The sequence below is a fragment of the Salarias fasciatus genome, chromosome 4 (genome assembly GCF_902148845.1).
Source record: "Salarias fasciatus chromosome 4, fSalaFa1.1, whole genome shotgun sequence".
Classification (NCBI taxonomy): Eukaryota; Metazoa; Chordata; class Actinopteri; order Blenniiformes; family Blenniidae; genus Salarias; species Salarias fasciatus.
In genome coordinates this window covers 4,792,446-4,816,393 of record NC_043748.1, presented here as the reverse complement: position 1 = coordinate 4,816,393, position 23,948 = coordinate 4,792,446, and the positions used below count along the sequence as shown (strand labels likewise).

The 23,948-nt window shown below is 42.8% G+C and overlaps 1 protein-coding gene across 1 annotated transcript; it reads right to left on the bottom strand.

Moving 5' to 3' along the window:
* Nucleotides 1–973: 973 nt before the first annotated feature.
* Nucleotides 974–23,110, bottom strand: hs3st2 (heparan sulfate (glucosamine) 3-O-sulfotransferase 2). Its single transcript, XM_030090097.1, has 2 exons — nt 22,157–23,110; nt 974–1,619 (listed from the first exon to the last, which is right to left on the bottom strand). The coding sequence occupies exons 1-2, from the start codon at nt 22,669–22,671 to the stop codon at nt 1,001–1,003; spliced, it is 1,134 nt and encodes a 377-aa protein (XP_029945957.1). The 5' UTR covers nt 22,672–23,110; the 3' UTR covers nt 974–1,000.
* Nucleotides 23,111–23,948: the final 838 nt, after the last annotated feature.

Here is a 23,948-nt window from a genome sequence, read left to right as displayed (position 1 = left end):
TTCTGAACTGAACATTGAGTAGAAAAAATATGATGTTAATAATAAATGAGGGCAAATTAAAAGTTATAAAAAGACAAAAATACAAAATTGCCAATATTCCACCGACGCCTTGAGACTTTCACATCCAGTTTGAAGCAATAATCGAAAAAAAGCTAATTTTCATTCACACATTAATGGATTCTGCAGTTCAGCGTCTTGCCTGAGGACACTTTGACACGTGGATGTGAGGAGACGGAGAATCAAACCTGCAACCTTCCCATTGAGAGCTGACTACTCTGCCAACCCAGCCACAGTATATGAATATTTGCTGTTAATATTCAAAAGAAAACCACTTCACTTCACATTTACTGAACCCATCAAGAAAATAAAACAATTCTCTCCAAGAAAAGCTGGGATCCAAAACTTTTCGTCTTTTATTTTCGATGGTCACAACAAAAATACAAACACAGAAAGAGCTGAAGTTCAACAGAGTAAACTTGAATCAGTGCATTAGCATCGAAGCTGTTTATTCATTTCTCTGACTGACGTTACATTTTTTTTTTTTTCTTTTAAATTGTCACGGAGCTCTTGTCATCGAGATAAATTGCACAGCAGATAAAGTGACAGGATAATTTGATATTTCGTCTTAACTGTGATAACAAGTGGTTCAGTTTCAGTGGAGTAAATAAAAGAAACGCACGGAATGAATACTGTATGTGATTTTCACTTCTTCTGGTATGTTTGCTGTGGCTAGATATGATGGGAGCGCTGTAATCTCTGTTTGCTCATGAACGAGTTACCTGTTGATAAATCCTCATATACGGCACGGAAACCATTTTTCTGAAGAGAGTCTTGAAATATTAAATAAATATTCCTCAATATGATGTGATACAATTTACATAATTTGACTTTTAAGTCTAATTTGTATATATTAATCTTTGTATATAGTTTAATTAAATATAATTTTAATCACAAACCACATTTTTATGTTTCCCGAGGCAGCCATCCTTATGTGGCACATTCAGTCCCACTTGAAGTCTTGTCCTACAGTCTCGTAGAATTTGACGTTAAATGGCCTATAAAACTCCTGCAGCTGCTCTATGACCTCCTGCTCGATCTGCACGTGAGTCCTGCCCTTGGATTTGCCGAGGCACCGCGGCTGGCTGCTGCTCTCCGGTTTCTTCAGACAGGGGAAGCCTTTGGTCCGGTTGAAGTAGAAGTGCTTGTCCGTGATTATCCGTTTCAGCCCCAGGAAGTCCTGAACGCGGCCCATCTCCCCCGCCGGATCCGTGATCAGCCGCTCGCCGCTCACGAAGTGCATCTGCGACGGGCGGAAGTACTGCAGCCAGTTCTCCAGGTGCAGGATGTACATCCCGATCCGGATGGCGTTCCACGACGTGTCGACCACGCCCAGGCTCCTGTTCTTGAAGGCCAGCTCCTCGAAGGTGGGGATGTCGGGCTTCTTGGAGAGCGTCTGCGTGTAGTCGGAGATGGCTCTGGTGACCGGGTTGCGCACCACCACGATCAGCTTGGTCTCGTGGGACATGCCGGCGATGCGCCTGGGAGCCTCTCTGGTGACGAAGTAGCTGGGCGTCTTCTCCAGCGTGATCTGGCTGTCCAGCGTTCGTGGCATGAGGGCCCTTGGGAGGGAACACAGAGGGTGAAATCACAGGAGTGAGTCGGCGGGAGTGGTTTTTTTCTGTCAAACAGCATTTACACTGGATTTCTGTTCCATGGATGATGAAACAGAAACACATCTAAACTCTAACAAGTGAGATACGAGGCTCATCTGGGGGACAAAAAGGAGTAGAAAATCTTCTAAAATCAAAATAAACAGTGTAACCATGGAGGGGTACTTAAAGTACTGAAATTAAAAAGCTTCAATAAGCAGGATAAATTCTCTCATTGAAGACATTTAATGAAAAATATGCTAAAAATCAAATCACGTTTCAACCAAAAACCCATATTCCCATTGCGCTTAACTTTATTTGTAGCAACTCAACAGTTTGCTGAGTGGTGGGTATCGCTCATGCACGGCATCGTAAATCATTCCGCACACACACGATTCAACGCAACAATGAAGGAATCCAGCTGACTCTTGTGCCGTTCTCATTTGAATTTTTCCCCAATAAGCTGTATATTCAACTCCACCATCATCCGGATCACATGGAGGCACGTTTCTTTCACCCAGCAGACGCTGAGTGGGCCAAGGCAAGGACGGGAGGGAGTTTAAAAGCGTTTGGATGTTTGCAGCGTACTGTTTTTATTACACAGACACAGCACCCACTTGTGAAAACACATGAAAAATGACTGAAGATGAAATCATTTGCAAAACACTGCCATCTCATCACAAAACCTCTGTTTCGCCAGTCCAGTCCTGGAGTCAACGGTTTGATCCTCAAAGCACGTCCACTGGAGCGGCTCAACTCGGACTCTCTTCAGTCCGCCACACTGAAGTAAAAAAACTAATTTTGCCCGCTTGTATCCACAATCTCATTCTCTTAGCCATGACCCCTGAAGACTGCCCGATAAACAGGGCTTTAATTTACAGTTCCTTTTTCACCACAGCAGTATAGTACGGCGCCCATATTACCGTCTGCTACGCGGCGAAGTCGGGTCCATTCACCATTTATCAATGTAATCACACCGGCGGTGACACCGGGCACGATGAGGAATCGGACCGCCGTGCTCCCGACTGGAAGACGACCGGCCTGACCGGCCGCGCCGTAAAAGAGCCCATAAAAGTCAAATAAAGTCCAGCCTTTCATTCCCGCACTGGTATGTTGAGATGAACACTCAGGATAAACACGCCGTGTGAGTATTTGGTGGATATTTAACGGCGACGGGACAGCTTGTACAACCGAAACATGCATCATAATTATCATCATCACGCTGCCAAGATAATGGCTCGGCAAACCACAGGCAAATGATTGTATTTGTCATATTTGTCATGCGAGTTTTCCTTCCCGGTGCAATATGTCATTCTGCTTTGACACTTTGGTTCAATAAAAGTTGATTAATAACCGTCTGGTGTTGGCTGTTGAGACAATGAATGCCTCATTCGGAATACAGAGATCAGCCGCACTTCACACACCCGCGGCTCGGCGTTTCCCCGGACAGAAAGAGACACCGCGCTGTACTGTCAGCACAATATCTTGGCAGTTTTGAGAAAACAATTCCCACATAGTTCTTTTAAATTGTTCTTTTACATTCAGGATAACAGATGATACAGTGCCCGGATTTCTACAGCTGCATTCGCAGCATATGAATCAGCTGCTGGATTCCAGGTTTGTTGCCGCACAGTTCTGATGATAAATACCACGCTTTCTTTATTATTTCTGGAGGAAGGCTTCGATTAAAACCTAACCTTTCTCAAAGCTTTCTTTCTCAAGGTGGGGGTAGCCATAGGTTACCTCCAAAGTCTCAGAAATATTGATCCATTTAGCTTTATTTATGAATCGTGAGTTGTCGGCTTGCGTGCCTCAGGGCCACCAGGGAACTATTAATCTTTTATGAGAACAGCACCTTTTCAAGCAAACAGCTTTGCTACACGCAAAAACAAAAACAATAACAACAACAGAAAAAAAAAAAAAAAAACACAAACAAACTTGCAGGCATTTTCCAGGCGGTGCAGAATCTAAAGGCGTCTTCAGCTGTCTGCTGAGGAGCCTGGGTGTTATCCGGGGTTTCTACCACAGACGGCTGCGTGGATGAGACGAGGATCTTATGCATGTCATGATACAAAACTCAACTGACAATGTTAAGACAGCGAAAGGTCACAGAGGGTTCTTGGTAAAAACAACACAAACGCAACCGGCAGCCGTCGACTGCGCCAGCGCACGTTTCTGTAGACAGCATGTCTGCACACGGAGCGCAGTGGGGGGGTTGTGGGATCCTTGAGAAAGGTAAAGCCGATGAATTATGAAGGTATCTGAGGATCAGGAGTGCTTCACCGCCGTCGGTTGTTTGGACACAAAGAGAATGAACCTGCAGCGTGTCTGTCTATCAGACTGAGTCGAGTCTGGCAAGTTAGCTTCAGTTCGGAATTCTTACAGTCGTCGTAGAGTTGTTCTATTCAGCACTATTTCACTACTTGTTTATCTACATCTACGCAGAGTGGTTTACTGGTTCGGATTCTCGCTTCACAAGTCTGAGCTTGAGGGATCGTTCTGTGCAGAGATGACGTTTTCTCTCTCTGTCTGGGTGACTTTTCTCCAGATCCTCCATAAACATGCCACTAAAGTTAACTCTGAAGCAGCCTGTGTTTGTGAATGGCTGTGTAGCTGTCTGTGTGTTTACTCTCGAGCGGGCTGATTGATGGGATTGTGCGGCGTAGAGCAGGGATATCAAACATGTGGCCCACAGACACAGAGAAGTCTGCTGGAACGTCCACTCTGACCCGCCGACTCTCGGATATTCACTGGAGGAACAGAAGTTTTAGCAAGACATAAAACAACACGAAGACTCGGGTCCTGTTCGCACAACAATTTCAGGCAAGAATGCAAAACTTTTGTCGTGTTTTTGGGGTCTGTTTTTATGAACACGGTGGTTGAATCCACTGAACGGACGCTGTTTTCAAGACGTTGTTGTGTAAATGCAAAACTTTTCTAAAACGAAGCTCAAAAACAATCCATTTTTCCTTGAAACGTGTAAACGGAACAGATATTTAACATCAACATTTGATTGAATGGTGCAGACTGCGACTGATCCACTATCAGCTGGGACAGCTTCCAGTTGTTCAAGCAACAAATCAAATGGATGAAATGATGAATGCTTTTTTTTCCATACACAAACATATACTCAATAGTTCGGTATCATCCTGCTGCCGTTAGCTGAAACAATTGTTTAGATCTGAAAATAAATACAGCTTTTAGAAAAGCTACATCAACACACTCAGTCATCCATAAAATCCCACTCACGTCGGGTAATATTAGCACTTTTCCCCCCCCTCAGGCGTTAATGCATGCACCGCACATTTGCTATAAAAATGTGTGCGACATGTGGGCCACCATTACTGAACTGCGTACCAGACTGCACGGGCCTGTGGAGCGGCTGCATCACACTGGCCTTTCAAATAAAAGCCAAAAAATAGTTCCCCAAATATAGACGGATGTTGCTGAAGAGTATATGACAGAGGTCTAACCCTCGACATAAGTTTCTTTTTATTGTAAGTACAATTTCAATTTGGCCAAAATCACTTAGAAAATTCCAGAAGTCATTCTGCATGTCTGCAATCATGAGCCCATAAACTCACAAATAGGAAAAAAAGGAACCCAACCCACATAAGTTTGGTTCAGTATGTACAGTTTATTTTCAGCAAGTGAAGCTTTGGAGGAGGGGTATTATGCAAAATCCACTTTTTGAGCTTTGCATAATGCTATAGTGTCATTTCCCCATTAAAAAGACGCATGGAATTGTTTCCTGAACCATTCACGAATATTTGAGTAATCCTTGAATCTCCTTCTGGCAGCCATGCTGAGCGCTGAAACTCTTGGTGCTGCACAGCTCCGCCCATAATGCACAGCTCCGCCCCATCTCTGACGTAGTCTGCACAGCTCCTCCTGCACAGCTCGTGCTCCCCCGCCCCATACACCGCAAATAGCCAAGATTGACACTCTGAGGGGTCCGCTAAGCTGAGGATATTCTTAAAGAGACAGGGAGTCATTCCCAGTCGTTTGAGGCAGCCTGATGCAGAGGCACATTTGATTTAAGTTGTTTTTGACACACGCAGCTTTCACCATCCAACTTTGGGCAAAGCTGTTGCTTGAGTGTGCTGTAGATTGATACTACAGGTCTAAAAAAACACATAATACCCCCCCCCCCCCCCCCCCCCCCCCTTTAAATGACATTTCAAGTGTAACATATCGTTTTATGCATCTTTGCTTCAGAAAACGTTTGCATTTACACAGTGATGTTTGAAAACAATGTGTTTTTACATGGAAACAGCAGGAACGCTGAAAATTTTGTAGCTTCAGAAAAGATGGAGTCGGAACATTTTAGAAAAGTTGAAATTACCCCCATTTTAATAGAGACGGGGTTCTTACTGTTTTCAAAAAGTTCCACCTGGGGAGACGTTTTCTAAAAACTCTTTTCAGTGGCTTCAATCACTAAAACAAAACGAAAGTTTTCCATTCTCACTTGAAAACACTGTCGTTTTAAACTCAGCCCTAGATATTACTGAATGGCGCTGACTCTACATCCCATACAACAGTTCCTCTGAAAACTGTTCAAAGAACTGTGGCGCTGAATGAGATGAGTGTTACGTGACTAAAAAGGCTCTCACTTGAACTCCAAAGATTTTCTACTGGAACTATTTACCCTGATTTCTACAGCGGGAGTAACAGAAGTCTGGCTGGTGACAAAAACCTGCGACCCTCTCCATCTGAAACAACACAACAAAGCAGTGAGGCCACTTCCAGATGTTCCCGTCCTTGTGAATCTCTTACAGAAGGATTATATCTAGTAACTAACAGATTCTGGTGTTTAAAGTCTGCAGAAACGACTCAGTCACTTGGGCGAAATATAACTTTAATTTACCACTTTAAAGCTATCAGGGCCGGAATGGAGATGAAGTGATCAAAACATGATTTGTCTGCAGGATTAATGAAATGACAAACATTGACAGATTAGAACAATAGCTCCAAAAAAGGAATAAGGAACTCATTTAATCCCACCATTATTTTAGCCAATCAGTGATGACTCACCCTTTAATGCTTCCCCTTATTACTCATTAACACGTTAAAATAAGATGTTCATTCAATCTGAGTGAAAAACCACATCACAAAAGATAAACTTCACAAGTTTAATGAAAAGACACACACACTGTGCAGCCTTTTAGATTGATTGTCTCAGTTGTATAATTAATCTACACATGCTTCATTGTCTCTTTCTTTAGTGGAACTCCCGAATTAAAGCCGAAACAAAGCAGCTCGCGGTCAGATGAAGGGACTGTTACATCAGCACCAGATGAGGCAAAAACACAAATACTTACCGCCGATTCCTCTTCCCTTGCATCATGACGCCTAATCTCCTGCTCTTTGAAGCCATACCTGTTGTCTAAGATCTGCTGTTTCACTCATTGATTTGGAGGAATTGTTTAACTAGCTGTAACTGCAGCTGAGGAGAAGAAAGCGCCGTGATCAAAGAAAGCTAGTTGCTGTTTTCTTTCTTTAAATTAATACCCCCGCCTCCTATAAAAGGACACTTTCATGTCAGTGGGAGCAGCCTGGACCAATAGGTTGTCTTGGAGTGATGTTAATGATGAACACTGGGGGGGCTGCGCTTTGCGATATCTACAATTTTTTTAATTTTTTTATTTTTTTGATCTGTTATTTTGTGTCGGGACTCATGTTGAGGTTCATTTCTCCGGTTATCATAAAAATTGGAGTCTTTGTGCGAGCTGGCTCTGCCACAGCTGATGGCAAATGGATACATACTAACTTTTAATGGTCCTGCGCATCTTTTTATGCCCGAACGACGTGCGAAAATAGATGTTTTGTTAAAAATAAATCATGCAGCCGACTGGAAGACGTGGCAGCTGCTGCCTCGTTTGTGTCTGTTTGTGGTTGAGATAGCAGGAATCAGGCCAGGGGGCAAACATGTGATACCTGAGGCAGGTGTCTGTACCAACAATCACAAATGTTCCCTTTTAGGGTTTTTCTTTTTTTCTCCCCTTATCATGCCTCCAAGACACAATCATCGCTGCACACAGCATCTGACATGAGAAGATAAAACCGAGGTTTTTTTTTTACAGCAGCAGATTTTGGCGCGTTTTCACCAAAAGCTGTTCAGTCCTCGGTGGACAATAATTATTTGCAATTACAAAATCTGCACCATTCCAACCGAGCGGCTTCCAGGGTAGTTACTGCTTTTGGGAGTGAGACACAAACTTTAAACGAAGCCTAAATGTGAACATCTTGCTTTTTTACGATCGCACACACGCGTCCCGACTAAGTGACATTTGAGTGAAGTGCCTTGATTGATTACCGCCTTCTCACTCTGAATCAACAGCGAATTCTTTGGGGGTAATTTACAATCTTCTCCACAATTCTTGGTCAAACTTTAAGTCAAGATGAATTACAGGCTTGACTGTGACATTTTAATCACGCCGGGGAAAAGGAAGTCAGGTGTGGAGGATCCTGCCCGACACTGTAAATGAGAGCGGCTTCAGTGGCGAGAAGCTCATTCATTACGGTCGCTTCTGCATTACGTCTCGTACTGTAATCGCACAGAAAACATTAGATCTGCCAGGATCGATCACGGATACTCCTAAACTGTATTCCGTGTGATGAAAAACGTCAAGCACGGAGAAAATTAGGTTGTCCATATCATTAAAGAGGCTCATATTATGAGTTATGAAAGGTGTTTGCATCTATTTTTTTTTTTTTTTTTAATAAAATGAAGTTTAGTTTAATGCAAAGTAGCAATCTTTGCTGGATTTTCTAAGTTCATGTTAAAACATAGGATCTATAGGGAATAAAAACATCACTCCTCTCATGCTAGTCAGATGTTATTAGAGTCTTCTTATGTAATTTGTAATTATGGTAAAATGTTACACGTGGTTTAAAACTACAGCAGATTTTATAAGATTATTCTGTCAGATAATACTGTATTTTTGAAGATGTTTTACGATAATATGATTTCAATTGTGATTTCTTAACTTCTCAGTATGAACTTTTATCATAACATTTCTGTGGTGTCCTCATGCAATGGTCGCATTTCAATTAAAAAAAACTGCATTTTCCCCTTGTTTTAAACCAGAGTACGAGTGTTTTCAAAACCATTTTCAAAAACTTGTGCGTTCACTGCCTTCAAACACCACCGTCATGTAAAAAGACTCCCACAATGCAACTGATGTTTTGTGTTTTCGCCTGCCATTGCCGTGTAAACAGGGCCTCAGTCACTCTGAACTGAAGACGCCTCGCAGAGAAAAGCAGGCTCAGGCCTCTGATTCATAATCACACACTGACATGCTGTCAGCGTGGCTCCTCTTGCTTTTAGCTTTTGGGCATTTTATACACCCATCTGCGCCACAGTCATTTTCAAAATTGTCAAACTGTTAAATTCGATGACGACACAGCTCTGGTGTGATTACAGGCCCGCGGAGGGAGAGTGCACTGAATGCTGTATTGAATCAACGTGTCAAAAACCAGACAGAGACATGCAGATTGCTTTTAGTGAGACGCTTTCTGATCTCTCCCCTGTCACCGCAGACAATTAGGCTGGAAAGGTAGTATTAAGAATGTAAGTATCTCAGTACAATCACTGTAAACCAGCGCATTCTGGTTCTGGACAAATATGAGGATGTTTTATCGAACCACTGAACAGCCTGGAGGGTCTGTGGTTGAAATTTGTTTTAAAAATGCACAGAATACCCTGAAAAATCTGATTAACTGGAAAAAATGTTCAGACAATTATGGCCAGTCAAAACCACGCTCTAGATCAGAAGCATCAAACATACGGCCCCTGGCCCAAAACCGGTACGCAATAAGCAAGAAGAAAATTGCAAGAAAGTCAAAGAAAACATAGATTTTTTTTTTTTTCTAGCAAATTTCCAAAGAACTAAAACAAAACAGCACTGAAACTTGGACTATACTGGAAATGTTTTAAACCCAGGCTGTCCGTTGTAATTGTTTAGTTTTGTGAAAATACAGATATTTTCATCATGTATACTCCGCATCACAACAAAGAAAAACTTTAAAGTTTACATTCAAAGGATTATTATGACACAATTGCACCGATAGATAGATAGATCTGAATGTTTTCCTCTTTCCCACATAAGTAAAACACCTGGCCACACACACACACACACACACACACACACACACACACACACACACACACACACACACACACACACACAGTCATCTTTCAGATCTGCAGGTTCATTAGGCTCAACCGAGGAAAATGTAAAAGTCATTACATTTCATTAATGAGCTGCAGCTCGCTCAGATCTGGTGTACATACTGTAGTGAACCTGGAAGAGCCTGGCGGCTTCTTCAACCGACAATTCATCTCCGTTCTCGCCGGAGGTCTGGAGTTCACACGCCGGATGCTTCTACATCATTATATAATGATTATTATTGCATTATTGGCATATCGTTATTTCAAAGCGCTGCAGATTCCCCCATTAAAGGACTGTGAGACATTATCCTGCCGTGCAGGTTTCCACATACTGTGAAATCCTGTGTTGACTGAACCACATGAAAACTATAACTTTTAAAATAAGTAGAAAAGACGAGAGAAAATAAACTCCAGTATATCTAAAATACTTCACATTTGTGTAGATTCCACTGTGTTACACTGCTGTCCAGCCTTCCTGTGATACATTGCATGATGTTATCCTTAAACAACGTGGAGAAAAGTGCTGCATCACTGAGAAAAATGCAGAGAAACGGCGGACGGCTCGGGGCTCGCTGCAGACAGGTGTGCCTTGTCGAACAACTTCAACTTCTAAAGAGCAACGCGGGTTCATCAGGAATGCAGACCATCAGAACGAGTAAAGGTCAGCTTTGAATCATCTCCTTGAGAACAATCAATGGACTCAGAATTTATTACTGTCATTTCACTTTGGTCTGAACTTAAAAACAGACGGTTGTATAGAGTCTGGTCTAGAAAGGCTCTCGCTCCAGTTTTCAGCCCAGAAATGAACCATAGGCAAAGAAATGAAAGAAGCTTGAGTATTTTTCACACGTTGTTAATTTTTTTTTGTATCAATAAGCAGGTTGAGGCACATTTAGAGAGACAGTTGTCCTCACTGAATTTCAGATCCATCCTTCCAAGAATTTTTTTTGACAAAATTGAACAAATCCACCGCTATTGTGTCTCATGTCAGTCTTGACTGTGGAGGCTTCTTAAAAATTGGCACACTTCCATACACTTTTCCTCGACACCCACCGGGCCTCCCATTTGAGAACGGTCTGAAAGCACTTTTTCTCTTGTAAGTACAAGCCAAACTGCATTACTGCGGTATTATTTTGGCTTCGATTGTTCCCACTTCACTTGGGGAGAAAGGTGCATGACAGCCACCAAGATTGCAGCCATCCGTTGGTCACACCGTTTTGCTCGGGGTTCTCTCTTTGCTCTCAGTTTCCTGGAAAACACTGCACTTAGAATTGTTTTGGTTTGTTGGGACTCTTGCAGATCCTAAAGTGGACCTCTGTGTAAATTGTTTATTTTTTTCGGAAAGGACATACATCAAGCTGCCGTCGGACACTTATCTCGCTTTGTGGACTGAAGTGTGAACTTTTTGTTTTGCTTTCTTGTAAATTAAAGCTAACCGGGTGGGGCGGCCGCTCGCTTTATCACAGGATTGCAGCGCCGTGTAGTTTTTGCTCTATTAAAGTGATGCATTTCTCCATGTTTGTGGGATATTAATGGACGCACCATTAATGCATTCGGCATCATGGCGGACGTTAGGCAATGTAAAACAGCGTTTCACTTCACCGGTTTTATGTGGGAACATTTCGCATCTGAAATGCGTATTTCGAAAAGCAACGCTGTGATATCGATATCAACTTTGCGTCATCAGTTTGAGAGTCCGACGGCGGCCCAGCACTACTTTTTTTTTATCAGTCATCAGTTTGGAGCGGGAGAGTTTGCGTTATAGCAGTTTGAGGAGTTGGAGGATTTCACACAAACTCTGATCTTTTAAGGATTTAACTGAAAACCCATAAATCACAGTGTGAAGTGTCTCCGCCCGGGTAAAAGAGGCGAGGAGGAGATTTAAGCGAGCGGCCTTTACCTCCCGAAGGACAACAAATGTTTGTCATTTGCTGAGACTAATAATGAACCCTGGCCATTAAACAACATGCAGGCTCGCAGGCTGACCACGGAGAGGCCCCAATCAAAGTATCCAACACACGCTGCGCTCGTCTCCGGAGTAATTTAACAACAACAAAACGGCCACACAATAAATTATAAAAGAAAAAGTCTCCCGGGCTCTCATTGCCAATGTGTTATCACAGTAAGCAGCAGGCAGTGTAATGATGGTGAAAGTCCTCGGTAATAGAAAGAAAAAAAAAGAAAAAAGAAAAAGAAACTCCAGCGTTCAACAAAAGAAACAATGCAGCTTCAAACTTGTGGTGCTGTGAAAATCCATGTAATAGCAGATTTTGCTGAATATCAGATTATATAATTACAATTACACTTAAGTAGTACGAAAGTTTATCGTTGAAGCTTCAGTCTATTGGAGGTTTTCAAAATTGAGTGGAACTGTTTCATGTCAAACTTTGGCTTAATGACAGATCTCATATTGCATTTGCCTTTTCTTTCTTCTTTTTTTATTTTTCATAAATCATATTTATTTGTTTTAAGTTTCAATATGTTGAATTACATCTTCAAAAACATGTTCAACTGGCTTCATCCAGTCAACCAGGAAGCAAAATCTGGATTCTGCCATGTTGTTGTTCGTCTGAAAGTTCCGCCTTCTGCCAAAGTCTTCACAGTTTTAAGTCATGTTACTCTGCTTTTTAGTGACGGAGTACAACACACTTGGGGGGAGTATTACCAATAAACAATATGCGGAGAGGGAACATGCAAACTGTACACAGAAAGTAAACAAAACCGCAATGAGAGGAAAAAACAATCTGATCTAAACATTACAAAGAATATCATCCAATTTCTGTTTCTAATTATTATAATTTCTTAATGTTTAGGTACATTTTAAAATCGACAGGTTTTGATATTTTTTGATATTCGCTCGACTTGAGCAAATGTTGCAAATCATTTGTCCTGAAATGTCCTAAAAAGCCAGCGGCGTGCGCAGACCCCCTCCGCCGCTGCTGGAAGCCATTAACAGTTTCTATTACCTGGGCAGGGAAAATGTTCCTATGCTGCGTGATTCACATAATGTCTGTGTCACGGCGTTTCCCCAAAAAAACGGCATCTTCCCCCTTTTGTGTGGTATGACAGCAAAGATACAATCTCCGCCAGGCAAACCCGCGCTATTATTAAACTATCACTCACTTATATTGCAGCCGTGATGACATCTGATCATTAATCACCGGCGTCAGAAGCACGCCACTTCAAAAGTCTATTAAGAGTTAACAAAGAGCAGTCTGGGTGATTACAGCAGTCCTGTGGCCAATTCAGCAAGGTGGAGGAACAGAGGTGAATAACAATTCCCAGCCCTGAGAATCGTGCATCTAGCGCTCTGATTTAATAGGAGGACAAATTGGTTTAATATATTGAGCCAGATGTGCAAAAGAAGACCTCTCTGACACCCGCATCTAAACATCTCCATCGCAGGACGTTTTAAGACCGCGGCAGTTTTAGGAAGAGGGGATAAAATATCCGACCTTGAACAAAATCCTATTTAACTGCTGTCATTTCAACTCAAGGCTCTTGTTTTCCTTGAAATAACAATTATTCATGGGCCGGCCTGCGGAGGGAAATGACTGACACTTGCTCTCCTTGAGCAATAACACGTTCAATTGAACTGAGCTATGAGCTGTCACATTAACATGTGGCGAGGCAAAGTATCCATGGACACCGAAAATGAAGACGCTGGGATGAGGGGGTTTGGAAGCTTCTGAAATCTCAGCGTGCGCCACGCCAGATGATGATTGCTGCTCATTTTCTTTCAGTTTTTCAATGAATTCACAGCTGAAATTCCAGCCAAACACGTGAAATCTCACCTGAAAATGTCTCGTTTTTATGTAAAATACTTAACACCGTGATCCTGTTTAATCAGCGATGAGCTGATTGCATTCCAGTAATCAGTTTCTAACCTGTTCATGTGGCTCCGCTGCAGCTTCTTCAACCACACGAGAAGAGATTTCTTGAATCGACATCAACACTGGAACCTGAAGCAATCCTTCCCGGCTGTAGAGTGTAGCCTCCAGCAATGTGACAGTCAAGGATATTTATAAATGGAGAGCAGATGGATTGCACATCTTCAGAAGTTTTCACTCTTTGCTCGGATTGCGGGGAAAGTACAAAAAAAGTCGACAGAAAGTGGAGAAAGGCGAGGGAGAAGCTCAGACAGGATTTGATCCCCGGTCAGTAGAGACACTATGAGTTTTGCCAAAGGGGGAAAGTTAACAAGCTGACAATCTCTAAATGTGAGCTAAGGATCGCTGGCTGTCGGATATTTCCACAATCACGCCGTCTATGAAATGCCACAGTTATTTTGATGGCGCCATTTGGCGGAGGGACTCCTGAAGTCCAAATTTAATGAGAGTGACAGTAAGACGTCTGATATCTGCCGCGTCTGACCAGCAGCAAAAAAAAAAAAAAAAAAAACTGCATTAATGTCTGCAAACAGAAACATGTCTGCTTGTGTTTTACGGAGCAAAAAAATAGATGGTGTTGAGGTCGCACGAAGCAGTTTGCCGCCATAGTACCCAGGGCGGCGAAGGATTGGTGGCGAAACCGCTTGAACCACTGTGTATTCGGAGTCACGTTGAACAAACGGGCACAAAACATGGCGGTGACGCTTCTCCAATAAAGTGCAGATTTATTATAAAACCATTTGGATCATGTTTAGTTGCAAAGTAGTAATTTTCAGTTTCATTTTTTTGAAGATTTTCACACAATTTTATTTCTGATGGCTGTTTGTCTGTTTCAGGTAGTAAGAAAAAAACAGTAATTTCTCCTGCTAATTAGAGACTTTTAATGTTGGAATGTTTCAATTTCAATCATCAAATAGTCTGTAACTCTCATAACTCTTTTGCAGTGATTCTTATTATGATATTTTAATTGTCTTTAATTGTTTAAAGCACACCTACAAATGTGACTTAGCGAACAACGTCATGCATGTACGGTATTACTGCTACTGCTATCTGCCAGGATGCTGACGGCTGTCATTGTGAAATCTCCTGTCACTTTGATCATTGTATCACCTTGGAAACAGTTCGTAAAATAAATGGCACATCATAGGATATTTTTTTCCAAAAAATAAAAACTCAACACATCATTTGGTTGTCCACCTGCCTAAATTGCCTTTTTTAAAACCAAAAATGTAAAACAAAGTTGCCACCATCAACAACTCAAGAAAAGATCATTTTTGTGCCCAATTTCATCGAAAAAGGTAATAATTGGGAAAATGCATTTTTCAACCACTGGTTGCTGAAAATTAATAATTTCCTAAAAACTGGAGGAAAATATTAAACATTACAAGCCATCAGAACATGTATTGATGGCGTTTATAATACCGGGAGTAAGCATTTCAGCTTTTATCTGTGAAGTGTGAAAAACATGAAATTCACAAGAAAAATAACAAAACCAAAAGGCAAGTCAAGCTTCCTTGTGGAGTTTTTGAATACTAGTGGCACTATGGGCGTTTTTTTTTGTTGTTGACGTGCATGAATCAAACACTCTGCTCAGCACACCTTTCCATTTTCACTGAGCCTGTCATTTAAAGTTGCACACTCACTCACGGCAGCTTTTATATTATACAAAACGTACCGAATAAGTTCCATGCGTTCAGAGAATTATTACGACATTGTCCATAATGTGTCTATACTGACCGTTTTTAGTGTGCATCACATTTCCCCCGCTGAACTGCATTCACTCTCCTCAACAGGGCGCCTCGGGCCAGAGATGCATGAAGCACTGACATAAAGAATGAAGCCAGCTTGACCCCCGAGGACCTGCAGCAACAGGTATGCGATTCTCCCTGCGGAGCCCGAGACGTGACCGTGGTTATAATATCGATTTCAGACCCCCGACCAGCGCGGTGCATCCAGACACAGCTCTGCAGTGTCTCACACAGCCACAGATGTAAATGCTTCCAGAAGTCTTAATAGCTCCACGACGTCCTTCTTTCCGAGCAGCGGTGCTGTTTCTCTTGGTCCTGATTCGCGCCGGCTGTGACTCGGCTGAATTTTTTTTCACATCACATGTGGATCTGCAGTCTCAGATTTGAGACTTCTGCGCGGTGAGCACCAGATATGAACTGAACAGCTCTGCCAATCAAAGACATTTTCCTGAATCAAACTCAATTTCACTTAAATAATTCAGTTAATTTTAACTTATTTAAATCGCAGGCCTTCTGGGTTTCACTTCATTGAAGTAACCTCACTGAACTGCTACTGTTGGCCGTATAATAAGTCTATATATGATAGCTTGATTAATTTCCAATATATGCGCTACTAAATTATATCTATTTCTATTTCCGTTGAATCAAAAGCACAATCTCTCCGTTTCAGGCTGGTCTCAGTCGGGAAACGTCTCAAAAAGAGTTGTTTTGTAACTAATGTTAACCACTACATGTCTCTTCTGCTGCACGGGGATGAAGACGGCTCATTAATAATGCAGAGCTCGGCCTGAGCGACCCCCGCGCTGTAATGCGTGGTTTTCTCTGTTAAATGAGAACCATCTAACTTTCTGTCCTCATCAACCTTTCTGATGATACTGTTCCAGAGCTCCCTGCCTCCCCGAGCCAATTAATGTGGACCTGGAGAATATTCCTAGCCTCTTGTACGACTTCAACCCTTTTCGGAGAAGCAACTGGAAGTGTCTCCGGCTCCCGTGAAATCAATAGAGCTAAGATGCCCTTTTAAGTTTTGATGGCGTGCAGCAATGTTTCTTTTTTTTTTTCTTTCTTTCTTTTTTTTTTTTTTTGTTTGATCTTTATCATTCTGTGGAGAAAATGCAGAGAAAAGTGTGTGGAAATTGGTGGCGGAGAAATGCCTGTTTCATCAGGTCCTTTATGGTTATGAGAACACCCTCACACAGAATAAATGAGGCCATGTGTGTGTTCTGTTCAGGAGGCACAGTAATGAACACTGCACCATTTTTCTTCTGAGCCTAAATGGCCTGTCACACGCTTAATGTAACAAGACAGACTGTGCAGAGCGACCGGCCGCCGCGGTGAAGCCCAGCACAGTTAATTTGGTGTTGCATGTATGTTTGGAATGTTTAACAGATATAAGTTATTGAGAATGTGTTGCAAGAAATAAGTAAGGGGGTTTCAAATGGATCGAAGGAAATTGGTTGCAGCCGCATCCAGGGGGGGGGAGAGAGATTTGTGGAGTTTGTTTTGCAGTGGTGTTTTCATCCTGTGATGGTGGTTTCACCCTGTCATTTTCTTTTTTTTTCTTTTTTCTCTAACCTGTGATAGTGTTTTTATCTGCGAGGCGGGGAAATGTAGCACGACGCCTGAGGGGACGATAAAGTTTACTCCATCTACCCGAATGTCTGGAGACAGAAGAATTACTTAAGTGTGTTGATGAGACGCTTTGTGTTTAGAGAACGTCACGTAACATCAGCAGTGGTTTAGTGGAGTCTCTGTGTGGAGTTTGCATGTTTTTTCTCCGTGTACTCCAATTTCTTCCTATTATCTGGGGGAAAAAAAAGCATTAGAAGGCTAATTGCCCCAAAGCCTTTGCAGGTCGTCACTTTATTTCAAGGGTGTCGAACTCATTTTAGTTCAGAGGCCACAAACAGCCCAATTTCATCTCAAGTGCCATAATAAAGTTTTTCTTTGTTGTGATGAAAATGTCTGTATTTTCACAGAACCAAGCAACATACCAGAAGATATTCTCTGCATAAAGTCAACTTTAATGGTACGTTCTGCTCTGAAACACAGTAAAACGTCTTTATGCGTGTTTTAATAAAGTCACTCAGACTCTGGCTCTGAGACTACGGTACAGTGAGTTTGTTGTCTTTCATGGCAGCAACACTGGTATCTTTTCTTTGAAATGTTCACCATTTACTTGGTGGGTCTATGGGACAGATCGGAGCCTCTTGAGGGCCGGTTTTGGCCCACGGACCTTGTGTTTGTGACTCCTGCCTTACGACCTTATAATTAGCGGCATCAGGAAGGACATCCAGCTTAAACTTGGGCCAAATCCAACACGCGGCTCGCTACAGTTCACCACGGCGAGCCCAGAGGGGAGCAGCTGAAACACACTCCCTCATTGCTTAAGTGAGAGTTAATAATCAACTTTCATGCTCAATTACATCGATCCATCAACAGAAGATTATCAGATGTTTTCGCCTTCTGGGAACCAAGACGTCCCCGTTCAATCTCTTTATACACTCGCCCTGCACGCCTGTTCTATCCACCTTAAAGTTATGGGGAGTTGGAGCCTTTCCCAGCTGAACGGGGGGGAAGGTGGAGAAAAAAAAGCAGGATATGTCCCCAGTCCAAACCACCAGTTCTCTCAAGAAAAAGCTGCAGTGAGAACATACAAGCTCCACACAGCCCAGGAATCAAACCTAGATGAGAGGACTAACCACTACTCCACTGTGCCGCTGATTGTCTGTTACTGGTTTGCTTTGAAAGAGTCACAGCTGCCATGTTTATCTACAGAATCTCACATTTCTGTGACTCAATATACAATATAAAAGAATGTTAGTGTCCCAAATACACAAATCAATAAATACATTTATTTCATACATTTAATGTCCATGAATAACAGTGCGTTGGATAGAAGTACTGAATGGAAACCCTGCATTTTTTCCTCTGTACAACTTTGACCTTTTAAAGAAGTGTACACTCTTCATTACTGCGGCTTCCCAAGACTTTTTTTTAATGGTTGTTGCAAAGCGTAGAAGACTTAAAATGCATGAAACACCCCAGGAATTAGCTTTTTAAGGCTTAATGTACTATTTATCAACAGATTGTCAAATGGATTGAATAAAATGAACAGTTTGAGCTTCTGGAAGACTGATCAGCTGGTTCAGTGTAATCTGCATGGTGGCGTAGCGGCAGCACTGATTCTCCACAATGAGAGGAAACTTTTGTTGCGTTTTAGGTGAAGTTTACACAACAACGCTTCCACTCACAGTCCTGCCGGATCAGTTCCAGCTCCCCCCCGGGACAATCAGGTGGATCCAGCAGTGCAGAACATGGATGGATTTCCAGCCAGAGGCGGTCGCATCAGTTAAATTAGATGGAAAGACACTCGTCGTGACGCGCCGCCACCAACCCGAACAACGTGACGGAAAATCACTACCAGAATCTTCCACTGATTGTCAGGTTAAGTGACTCTCCTTTCAGCCTCAATTAGTTTGTTTGCTGCGTACGGGGTATTATTTAAGCATATATTAAAAAAAGAAAAATAATGAACTGTCAGCTTCTGACAAGTGTGCAATATACCAACTTTGTAATTTCCCACAAGTAGAGTAATATCAGCTCGGGACTGTAATTTATTTTTGTTAAAAGTTGGAGTGACGATAAAGAGAGGCCATAAAGCCCAAGCCTCTGATCAAGGAGCGCGCTCGGCGACGGAGACAGTAATTGTTGCTGAGCTGGATTAAAATTATAGATTTTGATGATGGCGGTTGCAGAGGCAGTTGAATGGACTCATGGCGGGACGCCTGGCGCGCTCGATGTCTGATCTGGTGTGTGGAAGAGGCAGAAAAAAATGGCAGCGCAGCCGTTTCCTCCCTCGCTGAGGACTGGCTTTGCTGTCTTCAGACGTAATTCAGATGTTTGACTGATGCTCGGCTCTTGTGTAGATGCTCGTTAATAAAGAAAGACCGATGAATAATACATATGTACAACTAACTAAATTACGCTGTGTCTACATTTGGCCATGTGTGCGCGCGCGCTGCCATAAATTAAACAAGCCTTTGAGCAGTGGAAAGACTTATCCTCTAGGCTCGTATTAAAGATGCACTGAGGAATTTGCTGAAATATTTGGCGTTGCAGCTCAGTGCTGTTAATTGGTACTGAGACGGGCGCTGCTGTTACCTTTACATCAATATAATATGCTAAAAGCACACAGTAAAAACCATATGACCGTAAAGAAGCGCCTGGGGAAGTTTTATTTTCGATTAAAAAGAAGAATACTCCTTCCAGTGCATGCAAAAAAACAACTAAAATTGATATTTAAGATAGGCAATGTAGAAAACTGTTGTAAAATAGTTTCTATTATCATGCATAATCACAAACAAACTGCTTTGCATCCCCATCCGACTATTCCTTTATTAGAAAAACTTTAGTTTTGAGTGAAATAAGAATCTAATGAATTTTTTTCTTTGAATTCTTGATAATAAATAAAGTCTATACGACTGCAGTATGTCTTGAAGCTATGAAACACTTTAAACTTTTAAAAGTTTGTTAATTATAAGAAAGGGAAAGATGCTTTTTCATAATATGTCTTTAAAAGTCCATTTGAAAAAACATAAAAACCTTAAACTGAGGCAGAAAAAGCTTTAAAAGCTTCTCATTTTTTATTCACAACTGTTTTTGATGTAACAATATTGGATCACACAAAACAAATTGATATTAAGATGAGATTTACCTTTGAGACCGTCGATATAATCCTCAACCAATTGGAGTTGATTTGAAAAGTGGAATTTGCAAATACATTTTCCGTCTTGGGATATCATAAAACTATCAGGTCAAGTCAGATACAAATTGGAATTAGAATAGAATTTGCTCGCGCACATACACATATATCAATAAATAAAGATATATTTACTTCCTTGAAAATCAATTTACCAACAAGGGCTACTCCGGTTTGAGTAATCCCTCATCCTTATGAACTCAGTCACAGGTTCATTAGTTTGGAGGATAAAAAGGACACATTCTCGATATGAAGCTGTTTGTGTGGCGACACCAGCTCACTAATAATCTCTGTGGTGGATGCTTCAGCATCTACATGGCCGCACTGTGATATTCATTCTCAGGAAGACATTATTGTTTCATTTGCTGACATTTTTAGTGTAAATCGAGCTCCTCAACACAAACTCACTAACTTCAGTATAGAAAATGCTGACTCAGGCATCTGAAGGTCAGGACAACAAACCAAAGTCACCACAAGCTGCGTGTAAAAGAAGAAATGAGCGAAGCGTCGCCCGAGCCTTGATGGACAGCTGCTGGGATACAAGATCATTCGCTGAAACATTGCTCTTCGTTCCTGCATTGCAGCACCAGGAACAGACTTTCTCACTCGGTCCTCGGTGCTGGAAGCGGCGGCACAGCCCACAGTGGTGGCATTGTGCACGTAGGTGGACAGCTCCAACAATCAAACACAACACCATCACACCTCTTAAGAGGAACATTTGTAGAGCGGAGGGAGAGATTTCTGTGCCGACTGGAAACTGTCGGCAATCATTTCTCCTTTCTGCATGATATCTGAATCTCATGCCTTCTCTGAAGCTTGTTCATGAGCTAGAAGATGAACTGAAAGGTCATTTTCCTCCAGGTTCAACAGGAGGCGCCGACGCAGGAACCTTGTGAAGCAGCAGTGCACTTACGAGGAGGGGTGAAAGCCTGGTTGCGCCGTGTGAGCCCTTTTACCTTTACCAACCTGCACGAGAACATTTTGTGCCTGCGTGGCGCCTGTTTGAAGGCAGCCGGTAACCTGGGGGATGCCTGTGTCACCGCTGGTGTCGGCTGTGATATTTCTTTTGTGTGTGGTGTGTGTGTGTGTGTGTGTGTGTGTGTGTGTGTGTGTGTGTGTGTGTGAATCACATCGCCGTACATCAGCCTTATGGCTCAGTCTGCTCAGTGTCACGCAGCTCAGCTGACAGCTAACATGAGCAGCACAGAGGGGAAGAGGGAGGGAGGGGGGGGGGGGATGACTTTTTGAAAGAGGAGATCAAAACTGTGGTGTCACCGGCGGCTCGGCAGGAATGTGCACGGAGGACATGTGTGAGTTTGTTCTCGCTTTGCCAACAGAACGCTTCTGTTTAGCCCGAGCCTATAGTGGAGCCATGCACACTTAAAATGAATGGCAGGCCTCAAACAGTGTTTGAGATGTATATTTCTGATCCATATGTTTTTACTGCTTTATAAATCCATCTTTTAGTATGTTATGTCATTTGCACAGACGATTTTTAGTATTCTAGCTGTTCAGTTTAAAATTATATTGGGACAATGCTCAGGAAACAAGTTTAATAAGAGAATAAATAAATAAATTAGCGTCCAGTTTGGGGTTCGTCCTGCCTCTGTCCACTGTTAGCTGTGATGTTGAACCCTGAACTGGATAAAGTAGTGTAGAATGGAAGGATGGACAAACAAAGCTTAAGATATCTAATGTCACACAAGTCAGAAATAAAAAAGTAGTGAAACGGATCATTTCTCAAGAAGAATTTTCAAACATGGAGAGGAATTAATTCATTGTGAATGTTTTCATTGGAGGGGTCAGAGCATCCTCTCCCTCACCGTCATGGAGATGAAGGTGACTGTAAAGACGGTGTTTAGCAGAGAAACAACAAAGCAGAACTTTTAGAAGTAATAAAGTAAAATCTCAACGCTTGTTTCGTATCTCCTCACCTGTACCAGTCCAGCCCTCTGTCATAGTTTCTGTCAAAAAAGTGCGGCTCAGTTCCGAGCGCGCGCACATCTGGATGTATCCGGATGAACTCCAGCACCGCCCGCGTGCCCCCTTTCTTCACGCCGACGATCAGCGCGTTGGGAAGCTTCTTGTTCCCGTACTTCTGTGCAAAACTCATATTTCTCATCCTCGCGTCGGCGGAGTGTCCGGCAGACGGGAGGGGGGCTCTGGTTTGCTCCCGGAGCTCACTTGCCCCCCTCTGGGCGGCTGCAGACTCCTGCGCAGCGGCGCGGACTCCCAGAGACGCGCAGTGATCCAGCCTCCCCAGAAGTTTCTTCCCCCCGGCGTTCTTGCTCGGGGGGCATCGTTTCCCCTCGTAAGCCTGGTTCGTCATGACTGTGCCCCGGCAGAAGAGGATACTGTAGCATAAGTAGGTGCAGGAGAGCGACACGGTGAAGAAGAAGGCGAACCTGGCGCTGAATCTGTTCGCCGAGGAGAGGAGCCTATGTGCCATGTCGCCATGGGTTCAAACTGCCGCATGGCTTTCCATCGGAGTCCCCCTCCCTCTGTCGGTCTGCGGACGGAGTCGAGCGGCGATACCGGTCCCAGAGTCGGACAGACTGGCATGTGAGGATAGGGGAGGGGGCTTCTTCTTCTTCTTCTTCTTCTTCTTCTTGGAGCTTTCAGCCGCGCGCAAGTCTCCTCATGTCTTCCCAGACGCCGCTGCGTAACTGCGAGAACAAACTTGGAGCTGGGTGTGAATGCAGCTGGGGGAATTGGGTCAGTCCTCATCAAAACTACTTCCTCTGCCAGGACTTTGGAGAGACCGGCCGCTCGTGTCGCCGTCCGGAGACGCGCGGCTCCACAAACGCGTCCTCAGGTTCCCTCCAAAGTCTGCGTAACGCGTCCGTCCTGCTCGGCTCCGGGGGGCTCCGCACGCGCAGCCCACCCCCTCCGCTCATAATGAACTTGTGAAGACATGTGCACTTAGGACGCCAGGCAGGTATAAATATTTAATCAAACTCTCTGACGTCAAGCCCGCGATCATAATTCCACGAGCGTTTATCATTTAAAGGGACATCCTGGGTATTTTGGGTAACCTGACACTTCAGCACAGGGGCGGATCCACAGAGTCTTTAGCTCCATCGCCTCATATAGCAAGAAGGTTGGGGGTTTGAATCCGACCCAGAAGTTTCTGTGAGTAGTTTGCATGTTTTTCCTGTGTGCACAGCCCAACAGTCATATGATGATAAGAGAGTGTGTGTTTGTTCATTTCTGAGTCTCCAGTGGTTGACTGGTGACCTGTATGCATGATGAAAATGCCTTATATTGGGCACCCCTGGTATAAACCAACCTTTACAGAAGCTTAGGCAGAGGTTTGATCAGTTTATTGAATATTTCATGGTGAAATGTGGAGGATTTTGTTCAGCATATTATTTTCAATTTAATTCTTTTTAATACGGCACACAAGGAAGTTCATGTTCAGTTGAAATAAACAAGTTTCAAACTTAATCACAGCGCTATTTGTTCATGGTTATATAATCATAATATATATAAAAAATCCTTTTTTCCTTTTTATTTTTTTACAATGAACACAAATTAGTTAAAGTGAAATCAAGGACATGCAAAAGTTAAGTACATTTCCTGTTGATTTTAATTTCTAAAATGAAATTGTTGCCTTCACTGAAAGTTATCTGGGTGGATAATCATATAATTTGATCACCCTCAGTAAAGCTCTGCACCCACAGGTGGAAACAAGCAATGTAAATATCAAGAGATGAGGCATCAGAA